Genomic DNA, 14,816 nt, shown 5'->3' on the forward strand with positions numbered 1-14,816 from the left:
CAAACCATAAGAGACTCTTAAAAAGTGAGAACAAACTGAGGGTTGATGGGGGGGGGGGGGGTTGGGAGGGAGGGTTGGGTGGGTGATGGGCATTGAGGAGGGCACCTGTTGGGATGAGCACTGGGTATGGAAACCCATGTGACAATAAATTTCATATTAAAAAAAAATAAAACGGGTGCTTTTCATCAAATGTAAATGATACATTTTCTTAAGTCAACTTATTTTCAAACAAACTGACTCAAGAAAAGGAAGAAATCGCCTTTGTAGATAACCAGACAAAAATGGAAGTCAGAGGACCTGAGTTTTTGTCTCCGGAATAAACCGTGTTACTTAAGGGAAGTCTTGAAATATCTTTGTTTCTATTTTCTCTGATGGGAAAGGGAAGTTAAATTGCTTCTCCTTTTAGTTCCCACCCTGCAGTAAGATAAAGCAGCATGCTAAAAGTGACTCTTGATCCTTTGAGTCCTGGTTGCTTCCAGAAGCAGGCAAAAGTTGCAATTTTCTTTCCTAGAAAAATGCACACACACACACTGCACACCGTTTCAGGGGCTTCACGGCCTCCCCTTTCCCCAAGCTCATCCGTGGAGCCCCAGTGAAGAGCACTGACTTCAGTTCTATTTATTTGTTTTTAAAGTTTTTACTTATTTATTTTTTAGAGAGAGAGAGCGTGCAAGGGGGAGAGGGAGAGAGAGAATCCCAAGCAGGTTCCACACTGTCAGCACGTAGCCCGACGTGGGGCTTGATCTCATGAACCGTGGGATCGTGACCTGAGCTGAAATCCAGAGTCAGACCTTCGCCATCTGAGCCACCAGGCGCTTTAGTTTTTAAAGTGAACTCAAAGTAGGTGAGAGTCAAGGAGAAAAAGCAGTATTGTTTTTAGTGCCTACCTATGTGCGCTAAGCACTGGAAACACAGTGCCGCACAGAGAAAGCAATCCTTGCCCTAGAGGAATTCCTCATGGTCGAAATGTAGATACTCGGTCACAGGTAAAGCTTACGCTCTTGGTGATGCCGAACACCATTTGTTCAAGTGCGAAGTACCACACTAGCTCTATTGTTACCAGTTCACGCTTTATCTGGGAATTCATCGCTTGAAGACTTTGTGCCGCCCAAGTGCTTCTAAGACCCTGGGGTTATAATCGTAGGGGCCTCTTTGCAGTTCTCAGAATCTCCTTCTCCCCACTTCGGCCTCAGCGTTCCTGTCGAGACGAGTAGTTCATGTGTAAGAAACAGTGCACTCAGTCAACCTGGCTTAGAATTATCCATGCCTTCTTTTATATTGCCATGCCACACCTCCTGAGGTACACAGATACGAACATAGTAGCTAGATGCTTCGGAGTTCTGGATCTTCTGGGGCCTCACATCATCATGGGGCCATTGAAGTGGCTCAGATTTGCACACTTGCTTCTGACTTATTGCAGACAAAGCCTGCAAGGAAGAAAGAATCTGTCTGCAATTGTTGCCTGAGTCTGCCCTTTCCTTTCCTTTCCTTTCCTTCCCTTCCCTTCCCTTCACTTCCCTTCCCTTCCCTTCCCTTCCCTTCCCTTCCCTTTCCCTTCCCTTTCCCTTTCCCTTCCCTTTCCCTTCCCTTCCCTTCCCTTCCCTTCCCTTCCCTTCCCTTCCCTTCCCTTCATTTCCCTTCCTTTCCATTGTCTACACATAGAGAGTTGCTTAGTGACCTTGGTCACTCTCTAGTGACCTGTTGGTGTTGGCCATCATGGCGGGGCCACCACCAAGATTCTAGATCCTGCCTCGAAGAGGGGCTTCCATCAGGCCTTCACTCAAGAACCCACGCCAGGTGCCCCAGAGCCGCTCTACATGGCCTCAGTGATTAAATGTTTCTATTTCTTACTAAGCAGAAATAGATTTTCCTTCCTTCTGAACTGGGAACGGGCAGGCCACTGGCCTGCTGTTCCCTCTCAGTAGGAACTTTTTTTCCAAGTAAGCTCAGCACGTGATGATGCCAAGCTGTGTGACATACCTGGAGTCCACCTTTGCCCTGTGATTAATGGTCATTCAACTGGTGGCTCTCCTAATTGATTTCTCCCCTCCTTTCACAGAACCATGATGGCAGCATTGACTTCCGAGAGTATGTGATTGGCCTGGCTGTCCTGTGTAACCCTGCCAACACGGAGGACATCATCCAAATGGCATTTAAGGTACTGTCAGCCCCGCTGAAAACATCTTCGTCTGCCTCGTGAACAAGTGTTGACTCTAAGTGCATTATGTGAAAACCAGTGAATCCATTACCTGAGTTTATAGATCTGCTGGGACGTGTACACAGGGGTAATGTGATTAAGACAATTGCCACTGAGACTAAAGAAACCACAAGCATCCGGTTAAGCAAAAAGGAAGTCTTTGGGAGAAGCTTAACTAATAGCATCGAAATTGAAGAGCCGGTGAATTTAACAAATTCGCTTTAAAAATTCTTTCTTTCCAGCCTGTCTGTTTTGGAGCCCCAAAGTGCGGTGTATAAATAAACACCACCTGCCACTAGTCATCCTAATTCACCATCCGGAAAGTTCTCCTCTATCTTCACATTTTCTCCTTCTGTGTGTCAGAGCTATTTTAAGTGCTCTTTTCCTGATGGAATTTATTTTATTGTGGGATGTCAGGTGAGCATCATGCTAAATGTCCCAAGTTCCCACCCTGTGTGTTTTCCTGGGGTATCACGTGTACTTTCACAGCAATATCAGGGAAGGGGGGCGGGGCAGAGAAATAGCACACATGGTCCCGTGCTCAGCAGAACCTGGTGGAGGTTTGAGCTGTGACGACCCCGACTCCCATGCCTGCCCCAAGGACCCTGCGTGCCCCCAAGAGGAGCTGGAAGAAGACGTTCCCAAAGTGTTTTTCGTTTTTCTGAGATAAAAGGTGCTGCATCTACTGAGTATTTATGCAGGATGTTCCCTTCCCGTTCTAAGGCTGTGTCGTCTGCTCTCAAGTAAAACAAAAACTTGATCTCCCTGCTTGTCTTGGTACCTAGCTGTGGGTATTGACTCATCCTTCAGCCTCGTGGAGGTCTCCCTGTTTCCACCCACCATGACCACCGAGGACCTTCCCTGTTCCTGCTCCTACTTCCCTCTCTTCCGGATTTTCTGAGAAGAGCATCCCACAAGGTTTTCTTTCCCCTCTATTGTCTAGAAAAGACTCTCTTCCTCTGAGAGTCCTTTCTCACGTTTTAGGGGCCACCAGGGCAAGCCTCAGGAATGTTCACGTGCTCTGTCATCGACGGCGAAGTCCCCAAGCCGGCTTTTTATCTCAGATTGGTTAAAACTGAGTTAACTGTTAGGCCTATAAAGAACCCAAGTGGTTGATGCTTAGCAGATGGTCAGAAGGCAAGGGCCAGAACTTTTTCCAAGTTTAAAACGTTTGGCTTTTACAGACTTATTCATCATAAAACCTAAAATTATACACATAGCTAACTGATTCCAATTCAGATATTTCTGTTTCTGTTTCGGGACTGCATACATAATTGTAAGTTTAGCTGAGTAAATGGTCACTTTTGGTTCACCGATGAAAGACCGGTAGAAAATTTGGCCCTCAATCACAGTAATTATTGTTTTTAAAGACGCCGAGAGATTTTTCTCTGGCCTAGACCTCGGTTTGGTGCAGAGGCAGGCAAGGAGGACCTGAAACTATAATTAACTCTTTTTCCAGTAAGACAAGGGTCATGCTTTCCTGTGGTTATTTTTCAACCTCCTTTTCCAGGTGTGTTTGGTGTTTAAAGAAATATTTTGGCACACTTTTATGTTTCATTTAGAACTATCCGTTTATACGTACGGGATCCAATCCTTTACTTGGGAAGCACTTCCCAGGTAACTCCCCGTCCTTGATCCCATTCCGTGATCACAGTGACCTTCAGGGGTAGAGTGTTAGCTAGCGTTCTCTAGCCCTGAGCAAACAGGCGTGGACGGTGGCTGCAAAAATCACCATATGGCCGGGGAGGGGGCTCAAGGGTAGACTCAGAGGCAGCGACCCCAGAGGCCAGTTAGAATGAGCACCTCCGATTCTGTCCTCTGTCCTCAGTCGCGTTCCAGGGAGGGTCCAACTGGTCCTGCTGTAAAGAGCGTGTGCTTGCTGGAAAGACGGGGTGTTTTGGCTCAGAGTCCCACCGTAGTCCATGCAGTGGGGAGATACCACTCCCCCTAAGGAAATCGGGGTGCTGAGCTCTCTACTGGAGTCCAGAGTGTGGGATTTACTCTGCAGCAGGGAGACTACTGGGAGCGATGAGTAGTTGAGGGAAATTGAACATTTCAGTGAGGGGCGCAATCTGGAGTAGTGATGACAGAGGCCAGGTGGAGAAGAAGTAAAGGCCCCCAGTATGGACACGTGAAGGGAACTGTCACAGAAGTGAGAGCCACCAAAGCACCAAATGTGACAGATGAATCGCCGAGGATTGTTTAGGGATGGAAGGCCCGGGAAGGAAGCCGCGCTCGCACTTGTGAGGAGCCGGGTGTGACGAGATCCTTGGTAGTTACCGCTGAGCCCCGGGCACCCTTTGCAAAAACAAATGCCCATTCGCTTTTCACTTTGGTGCTGTTCTCCCTCCTATTGGGGCTGAGTCGCATGCTCTTCATTTCCGGTTCTCCAGCTCTCTGGCAGCTTCTTCCAAAGTACTTCCCCTCGTGCTGTCCCAGGGCTTTGCCTTACTGTGTGCCGTTCCCTGCAGATAAGCTCCGACACACCCCTCGTCTCAGCTCTTTGCTGAATTCCCGGCTCAGGCCTCGCCACGGTCCTGAGCTGAGGCGCTTCATCTCCTCCCACTCAGGTTTTACGCCCCCAGGTCCAGCTCCTAGGTCTCGGGGGACCCCTGTTCTCCCGTTCTTGGTAGGGCACCCACTTCATCCCAGGTGCCCAGGCTACAACACCCCTGCCCACTCACACTCCTTCCCATCCATCCCCGACGGCCCGATTGCCATGCCAGTCCTGCCCCTGCTTTCTTATAAATCCTGCCCCTTCCTGTCCTTCCCACTCCTCCCCCTCACACTCTTTTTTTTTAAGTTTATTTATTTATTTTGAGAGAGAAAGCATGCGAGCATAAGTAGGGGAGGGGCAGAGAAAGAGGGAGAGAAAGAGAATCCCAAGCAGGCTCTGTGCTGTCCGTGCAGAGCCTGAGGCAAGGCTCCATCTCACGAACTGGGAGATCACGACCCGAGCCGAAATCGAGGGTCCGAGGCTTAACTGACCGACCGAGCCGCCCAGGCCCCCCTCCACGCCACACTTAATTGGCTCTCCCGCCTCTAGTCTTTCCAACCTTCTGACCCCAATCCATCCTCCTTGTTCTGAATTCACATATGATCACAGCGCGTCCCCCACTGTCATAATCCCACAGGGTTAGGTGAGGTGTCACACACCCATCATGGCGTGAGTCCTGCTTGTCCGTCAGTCTCCTGGTTCCAGCCCCCGACACTCACCTGCCAGTCCTTGTATGTTCCAGGAATATCCCTTTGTGCTCTGAGACCCACCTCACGTGTCAGCTGGGTCAAGCTTCCCCCGACCTCTCCCGTAGGATTCATCTTGTTCTCCACAGGCCTCCCACGTCCTCTGTACTTACTGTTGTTGTCACCCCTGTTTTAATTCTGTCTCTTTCCATGCCCAAGCTACATGGGCAGCAGAGACCATTCTAACTTCACGTACATCTCCCTTGCCCCTGGCACAATAACGGTTTGAATTATTAAAGATTTTCTGGGATTACTCCATCCCATTTCTGTTCTGCCGGCACTCATTCCTATATTTTATTTTCCTCTTCCTTCAGCTCTTTGATGTTGATGAGGACGGCTTCATCACAGAGGAAGAGTTTTCCACCATTTTGCAGGCCTCCCTTGGGGTGCCCGACCTGGATGTTTCCATTCTCTTCAAGGAAATAGCCCAGGGGGATTCTGTTTCGTATGGTGAGTGGGCAGCTTGGTTTCTGCTTTAGTTTACCAGGAGCCATCCCTGACTACAGATGGACCCTCGGGCGGGAGGTCCCTCCACTAATTCTATCAACAACAGAAATAACGGTAATAATGATGTTGACAGTAATAATAACAGGGGTAGTGGTGTAAGAGTAGCTAATTACTGAGGGCTTAGATGCTAAAGCATCTTCTAAACATCTTCTAAACATTTTTTAATAAATCTTTATTTATTAGCAGGCCTATTTAATCAGTACTCTTATTTTTTACTTTTTTATTTTTTTTAATGTTTATTTATTATTGAGAGAGACAGAGCATGAGCAGGGGAGGGGCAGAGAGAGAGGGAGACACAGAATCCGAAGCAGGCTCCAGGCTGTGAGCCATCAGCACGGAGCCCGACGCGTGGCTCTAACTCACAGACCGCGAGATCATGACCCGAGCTGAAGTCAGACGTTCAACCCATTGAGCCACCCAAGCACCCCTAATCAGTACTCTTAATTATTATTTGATTGAGATGCATAACATTTAGCTAAGTTACCTAAGGGCATCAGCTAGAGAATGTCAGAGCCAGGATTCAAAAGCCACGACAGTCTGGTTTTAGAGCCTGCCCTCTGCCCTCCCCACCTTACCTGTCATCCGCTGCCCCTCCCGGAAGGGTCTTTTCCCTTCCACCGTCTCCGTGGCTGAGCAAAACTGAGCAAGTCAACTGAAGTGGGTGTAACCACAGTAGAGCGGTGGGGACTGAGGTGCCAACAAGGATAATAGCAGCTAAACCATCTATTGATGCTCACCGTCAGCAGCTTAGCTAAGCTTTCATGCAGGCTTGTTTTCTCCCATCATGTTGATGGCACCGCTGTGAAGCTGGGACTTGCACGGCAGAAGAAGACCCTGTGGCCACACGGCACGTCCATCCATCAGTGACCAAGCTTTCTCCAGATGGCTTGAGTCCACACATCAAAACAAGTCCCCTAGGGCTGAAGGATGGTCCGTCAGTTTCCGCGTTATTTCCCGGTACAGTTGTTGAGAAACAGCTGAGTGGAGAGGCCCGGGTGACTCCTTCCCTGGCTTGGCTCAGCTGTGCCATTCACGTCAGGCTGGCGTACCTCCCCCAGCCTCTCCTGCAGGCTGCAGGGGGATTCCTCTTGAGGGCCTCTTTCCTTATGGTGCAGAGAGTTTCAGCTTGTTAACTTTCATGGGATGGGGGAATTAGATCGCAAACTTCTTTTACTCTCTGTTTTTAATTACTATCATTCTGCCTGCCCTTCATTCTAGGTTAGGTAATTAAATGCCTAGGGCACTTACTCTATTGAGTTCAAGGAAGGAAGGAAGGAAGGAAGAAAAGAAGGAAGGGAGGGAGGGAGGGAAGGAGGAAAAATGGGAAGTACATACGGAGATAAAATGTATGAGTCATAAACCCCCTGGGTACTCATTCTCTGACCATTTTCCTTTCACAAGTAAGACTGCTTACTGAGCTGCCAAATTCAGAACAACTATTTGGAGTAACTATTTCAGTGGCAGTTATACCAAAAATGATTTGTTAGGTAGTCATAACTTTACCTGCCAATTTTAATAATTTTATCTGCTTTGTTTTTCGGTGTTTAATCTTTTTCTTTTTTAGAATACACACCGTATCTCCCTTTCCCCGATATTATACCAGTTTCCTTTTTTTTGCAAAAATGTTTGGAAGCATTTAAGTATGATTTTATAAAAGAATAGCTATTGAAATGTATCAGAATGTGACCATTTAAATTATTTTCCTTCTCGGTTTTCCATTAGCCAAATTAATGCCCAAATTCCACGGATTAGCCCGGTCACAGCACTTCTTCTAGAAACGAGTTACTTTTTAATGCCACTGACATCCCCGAAGAGGACAGAGACCTTGACTTTTTGAATAGAGCACAAGTCTTGAAAGATCTTGGTTTCAGTAGATCAACTCTCCTGTTTACTTTCTGTAAAAGTCACTTAAGTCCCCTGGGCCTTCATCACTGAGACAGACTCCTGCAGACGAACCTTTATTTTGGATGTTAAAAAAGAACATTCAAAGAACATGTTAATAGCTTGCCTGATTCAGAAACATGAAGTGGTCTATTAATGCAAAATAATGTTGCTGTTGCAAAGCATGATTTGGGCTCAGTCTGGTAGCTTTCTCATCACCGAGACCTATTTCTTCCTCCAGGAGTTGTTTGTTAGTCTAACGTGCTGTGAAATGGACTCTGGGTTATCAGAGGATTTTTAAAAAAGAAATAGAACTAGAACATGGGGTTAAAAATCCTTTTATTTGGAGAGCTAGCTGATTCAAAGTCTAGGCTCCTTTTGCTGTGTAAACTCAATAAAGTTCTCTCCATCCAAACAGAAGAGGATAGAGGGGCTTCAGAATTGACGGTGGCATTATACTTCAGAAACATCAGGTTATCGGAGGCTTGACATGCAAACTCTGATGGTTAACTTAGTTAGCCTTCTAAACCTCTACCTCAGTTCGTAAATCCAAGACCCCAAAGATAGAAAGAGGCCCACGACTCAGGGATCTCATGATAGGATGATTATATATTGTACCTTCTACTTGTCTTTATTGATCATAAGTCGGGGCTCAGCTTCTCAAGACTGTGCATTTGTATACCAGAATTAAAGGTTAAAATCGTTTGAAAAGCCAGTAAGAAAAAGTCATGAGCAATAGCCTTTTTAAGCATTTTTTTATTATAAAAAATAACAGCAATAGAGAAAATTGAATGAAACATAAACATAGAGCATCACAAGCTTTTGTAAAGTGAACACTTATGTTACCAATGTTCAGGTCAAGAAATAGAGCTTTTCGGAGGGCCTGGGTGACTCAGTCAGCTGAGAGTCTGACTCTTATTTTTGGCTCGGGTGACGATCTCACACAGTTCAGGTGCTCAAGCACCACATGGGGCTCTGCGCTGTCAGCTGGGGAATCTCTCTCTCCCTGTCTCTCTGCCCCTCCTCCCTTCTCTCTCTCTCTCTCTCTCAAAATAAATAAACTTAAAAAAAAAAAAAATAGAGCTTTTCAGGAAACCCTTGTGCACCCCTTCCCAGGGACAACCCCTTTCTCTCTCCTAAAGCGGGCATGACGGACCTGACTTTAAAAGTCCAACATGGGGTTTGTTCTCACGAACCATGAGATCATGACCTGAGCCAAAATCACGAGTGAGACGCTCAACGGACTGAGCCACCCACGTGTGCCTAGCTAACTTGACGTTCAAAGGACTCTCTACCTCGCTTTACTTGTTAGCATCTCACCACAAAGTACCATCGTTAAATATCATGTGTTAGCTTTGGCCGAGCTTTTGAACTTCATCTAACGGACTCATACGAATATGCATTCTTGTGTATCTGGCTGTTTTCATTCAACGTTATGGCTTTAAGATCCGACCACATGGCTACAACACAGCTGTTTGTTTATCTTCTCTGCCGTAGAGCTGCTCTGTTCCATGAAAATGCTACGCATCCCCATGTCTGCTGCCGACAGACTCGGGTCGTTGGCACTGTCACCCGTCATAACTAAGGTCGCTGTGAACTGTCTTATTCATGTCTCCCAGAACACACCATGCACAAATTTCTCTAGGTTATAGACTTCGGAAGAGAATCGACAGGTCACGGCCTATGTACATCCTCGACTCTACTAAATGATGGAAAAACTGTCTTCCAAAGTGGCTGTATGATTCCTAAGAGTCGAGTAACGGGAGTTTGCAATGATCCTATCATTAAGGTCCTATATTAATCGGCATCGTGCCAAAAGAAGATGCGTCTCTATTTACGGGGCTTTTTTTTTTTCTCTCTTCTAGAGGAATTTAAAAGTTTTGCCCTAAAGCATCCACAATATGCGAAGATATTTACAACCTACTTAGACCTCCAGACGTGCCATGTGTTTTCATTACCAAAAGAAGCCCAGGCAGCTCCCTTGATCGCCAGCAATAAAGTCAGTCCCGAAAATCACGACGAGAGCACCTCAGACAAAAAGGATGATTAAAAGCAAATATTCACAAGGAAAGTCATTTACTTGAAGTTGTAAAGGCATTTATTGATAGCGTTTTCAGTGTGACTTTTGAGTAATGATGATGTTTAAAATGGAAAGCTTTTTTGAAATAAAAATGATAGATTTTTTTATTAAAAGGCTTTTATTCTTATACGTATATGAAGTAATATATGTATGAAGGGAATACGTATATTCCCTTTCTTTTATGTTGTGCTGTGCTGGTTGGTTTACTGGTGATAAATACGTTTTTATGGATTTCCCAGCTTAATTTGCATATGCAAATGAATGCAATGGTCTCACTTATTTACTGATGAGTGCTAATCAACACTGTAAAAAGTCTTAAAGAGGGTAAACACTTTTTAAACCTACTTCCCTCTAAGGAAATGAGGTAATATTGTTACCTCGAATCCCTTCCCGTTCTGGAAATGAGTGAGAAGTCTAAGGAACATTGTGGAATTTCATGCCTTTAACTTCACAGATGCATTATTTCTATTTCCAATTCAGTTTCTTGGATCACTGAATTTGCTGGATTGGAAGGGAGGGAGAGCTTCGTTAATTCAGTGAGCCTTCTTAAAACTCATATTCTCTCTCTTGCACCTTTATGGAAGATTTCCTTAACCGCCTGCTAAGGAAATTATACCATTTTGCATGACCTACAGTTTAGAACCTTGTTTTAAAGACCCAGGCTACGGCCAAAGGCCAAGTGGGAATTGCCTTATTGCAGGTAACCTTAATTACCTGCTGAGAAAATGAATCATTTGCCACAGGGTCTAGTTTGAGTTGCATAGTTCAGAATGTAGGGCTTGCCCACTAAATGAGTCAGATCTGCCTTCCTTATATAGTATTAGAATTGACATATTTTACAATCCAAGTGGGATGGTAAGTGTCCTCACAAATTTTACAGCTTGTCTGAGATGTCTACAGGGAAAACACAAAGGGTTCCAAAATATCAAAAGTTAGGGAATCTGAAAACGTACTTTATTGGTGTAAAGAATTTAACCCCCATGCGGGAATCTGGCAGTGACATCTTTCCTTTAGGTTAGGCAGCAACTTCCTTCAAGTGCCATTTTGATTGGATGTCATGCATCCTACATATGGTTAATATCGCCTGTGTTTGAAATTTTGAACGAAGACCCAGTTACTATAATGTACAAAAATAGTTGGCTCACTTCTGAATTCTGTCTTTGAATCCAGTCTCTTTGTTTGGGCTGTGTTTCCAAATATATTGGCGATTTACCCCCGAACTCATTTTTTAATGCCATTATTGAAGTTGGAAAGCCTCACGAGAGGTGGGTGATCATTTCAAGCCGGTTTTACACATGAAGCAGTTGGTGCTCTAAGTGAATGAGTACATTCGGAGCATCGCTTCCCGAAATGTTTTATACTTAAGCACGTATGATCGTTTGCTTTTTCATATGCCTTAAAGCTGCTTAGACAAAGTATTGAATGAGCTGGAAAGCATTGCTTAAGTAATTAGAAAAGTATCTGTCCCAAATAGTGTCTGAGTGTGCGATAGAATGCATGTACTACTCAGGTACCACGATCGCTGTTTATCATAGAAAGGCTGCATATTACTCCTATTAGTTACGAAAAAGTAGCATTAAAAATGGAAAGTTTCCTATGAGCCTCCTGAAAACGATCCCACTGTTTTCCCATTTTAAGCTAATATTTTGTGCTCCTTAAGTCCACTTCTGCCAATGTAATATCCCTATTTTATTATGTTACTGAATAAATAAACTTGCTACGTAATTCTTGGCAATTAAAAAGTTCTGGTTTTGCCATTTTGTCTCAAAGGTAATACACCTTTTTAATATCATGGTTTGAATGTGTTTGCATATTTATGAACGTGATTAATCATTCTTGTTTGCCTTTAAGCTTTATGAAATGTCAGGCATGATCTTACTCTAATGAAAAACTCAAATTTTAGCTAAAGGTGCCATAGTTCCTATTCTTAAAGAAGTTGACTTTGGCCAGTGGGGTGTGTATAACCACAGTCATGATCATCAGTATCCCTACAGTCTAGGTTCTTCTTGAAGCCATCATAGCAAAGATTGCCTTCAAAGAGACTTTTCTCCTCTTAGAACTTGAAGTAAGGAATTAAATTTCATTAAATCAGTTAAATGCACTGTGGTTTCTTATAATAGCTTGAAAAAAAAAAGTTATTTTTTGAAAGGAGAAATACTAGATCCTAAGACTTAAAAACTACAGGGGCGCCTGGGTGGCTCGGTCGGTTGGTTAAGCATCCAACTCTTGATTTCAGCTCAGGTCACGGTCTCGTGGTTTCATGAGTTTGAGTCGCACATTGGGTTCCTCACTGGCAGTGTGGAGCCTGCTTGGGATTCTCTCTCTCTCTCTCTCTCTCTCTCTCTCTCTCCTTTTCTCTCTGCCCTCCAGCTCACTCTCTCTCTCCCTGTCCCAAAAATAAATAAACAAATGCAACTGAAAAAAAATTAAAAATCCAAAAAACTCGAAAGGTTTCGATCAGAACAGTTCTGTTGAAGAACAATGATGTGCTGAATGCTTGTAGACCAAATTGCTGGCATTATGCGTATTTCATACCCCTCTGCCGCTGCTTCTCGAGTTTCGGAGGGCTGGCCGTGCCTGCTAGTAGTGGTACCCATCACGGATATTTCAAAGAGACCGCCTCCCTTTCAGAAGACGTATGGTCTGCGGTCCGCGTGAGGCACAAACAGTACAGAAAACTGATTCCCAGACTCGGGGACCCTCCCCTTCACGCTACCGCAAATGCAAGATGGGGAATCAGCCCACCGGGCGAGGTGGACAGGTGGGCTCCCTACCCCAAAACCCTTTGTGTGTTTGTTTGTATATACCAATCACCAAAGTGGGTAAGAAGCCACCAGTGAGAAACCACTCCGCAGGGAAGCAGACCTACTTACCATCTTTCCCCTCTTCTTCCTGTTCTCCTGAAGAGACTTCAATTTTTGTGATTGTTGTTATACCAGAGTATTAAATCAGCACTCCTTGTGGTTTGACAGAGGTGAAGGCCCTCGCGAAGTTCTTGCTATGTTGCCAATACACACGTCACAAACCTGAGCAAACAGGGTAATGGCCTGAAGAGCTCATGTCCCTTTTAGCCCTTTCAACGTAGCACTTGTGTCTAGGTCACCCGTCACCTTGTCGAGTGTGTGTGTAAGGGGCTCTAACCAGCTGTCTCCCCGACACTGGGATACTAGCTCGCTAGTTTTTCTAACGTGGACCTTATCGTTTTCTTATCATTCCTCTGAAAGAGTCTCTGTACATTAGAAAAAATAAAAACAAAAAAAGAGAGAGAAGAGAATAAACAGAAAAATCACGGTTGCTTCCACCACCCCAAATCTGCAATTACGCATGTTTTGACATGTTTTATTTCACTTTTTTTTCCCAAATATTCTTACATTCACAAGATAAGAGCGTGCATGGTATTCTACACTCTACTGTTTCACTTGGAACATGACATTTTCCAAGGTCATTCGATTTTCCTGCAAATGTGAATTTTTCGGTGTACCTAATGTCTCTTCAGATAGCACTAAGATGACACGTGTGATCGTTCTTCCATACTGAACATGTGAGTTGGGTTTTCGCTTTGGGTTCTGTCTGACTCCAAAGGCCAGGCTTCTTAATTATTTACATATAGCATCACCATTGCCTGGTTTATAGAATTGATACAGTAATGTCTGCCGTATGTGTTCCTACTTGTGGGGTCTAGATATCAAATTTTGACTGAGTTCATAAATGGAAGAAAGACAGAGGTGGTTGGGATGGGAAAAGATGGGTGAACTGAGGCCCAGGGTAGGCGGGCTGAAAATCCAGAAACCTTCCCATATGAATAATCGAAGGGACTGTCAGTCAATGGCAGGGTCAACTTCAGGACGCTACAGTAATCTTTTTCCTTTGTGGGTAGTGAAGGAGCATAAATCCCCTGCTTCTTCTGGGTCCCTCTGCTGTGGGATACAGTACATCTCTGCTCGCAGAATAATGTCATATGATCATCAAGGTCGAGTGTAGGGAACTGAGCACTAACTCACAACTGGAATATCTAGGACCTTCACTCGCACTGTTGTGGAGCACCCCCTTTGCTGTTCTCGCCTACACCTTCGGCCTCCTATAAATTCCCTTGCCGGGCAGAGAGAACAGCGACTGTTACAAAGCACAAACCAGTTATCACTTCTCCAGTTAAATTCTTTCTAATGCTCCCCATTGCAGTTTGGATACAATCCCAATTATTCCACATGGCCCACAAGGCCCCACGTGGTCTGGCCCCCCTGGAGGTGTAGACGTCAACCGTTAACCGTCTTCTGTCTCTTCACCTGGTTCGCTTTTCTTCATTCAGATTAAAAAAGAAACAAAGGCTTCATTGAGATCATGATTTACATACATCATACAATTTACCCTTTTATTTTTTTATTTTTTTATTTTATTTTATTTTTTTTTTTTAATTTTTTCCCAACGTTTTTTATTTATTTTTGGGACAGAGAGAGACAGAGCATGAACGGGGGAGGGGCAGAGAGAGAGGGAGACACAGAATCGGAAACAGGCTCCAGGCTCCGAGCCATCAGCCCAGAGCCTGACGCGGGGCTCGAACTCACGGACCGCGAGATCGTGACCTGGCTGAAGTCGGACGCTTAACCGACTGCGCCACCCAGGCGCCCCCAATTTACCCTTTTAAAGTGTACAACTCAGTGCTTTTTTTAGAATGTTCAGAGTTGTGCAACTATCACATCTAATTTTTAGAATGAGTTTATTTACATTTTATTTATTTTTTTAATGTTTATTTTTGAGAGAGAGAGAAAGAGAGACAGAGCATGAGTGGGGGAGGGGCAGAGAGAGAGGGAGACACAGAATCGGAAGCAGGCTCCGGGCTCTGAGCTATTGCACAAAGCCTGACGCGGGGCTCGAGCTCAAGAACAGTGAGATCATGACCTGAGCCAAAGT

The 14,816-nt window shown here is 44.9% G+C and overlaps 1 protein-coding gene across 2 annotated transcripts in view; it reads left to right on the forward strand.

Annotated features, from left to right (window-relative positions):
- Positions 1 to 9,967, forward strand: part of LPCAT2 (lysophosphatidylcholine acyltransferase 2) — a 67,382-nt gene extending 57,415 nt beyond the window's left edge. For both annotated transcript variants that reach the window (XM_060651915.3, XM_060651917.3), the window contains 3 exons: positions 2,060 to 2,158; positions 5,755 to 5,890; positions 9,694 to 9,967. In XM_060651915.3, the coding sequence (XP_060507898.3) occupies positions 2,060 to 2,158; positions 5,755 to 5,890; positions 9,694 to 9,878 (420 nt within the window). In that variant the 3' untranslated portion in view covers positions 9,879 to 9,967. The remainder of the gene's footprint in view (positions 1 to 2,059; positions 2,159 to 5,754; positions 5,891 to 9,693) is intronic.
- Positions 9,968 to 14,816: the final 4,849 nt, after the last annotated feature.

Source organism: Panthera onca, chromosome E2, assembly GCF_046562875.1.
Source record: "Panthera onca isolate mPanOnc1 chromosome E2, mPanOnc1 haplotype 2, whole genome shotgun sequence".
In the NCBI taxonomy this organism is placed as follows: domain Eukaryota; kingdom Metazoa; phylum Chordata; class Mammalia; order Carnivora; family Felidae; genus Panthera; species Panthera onca.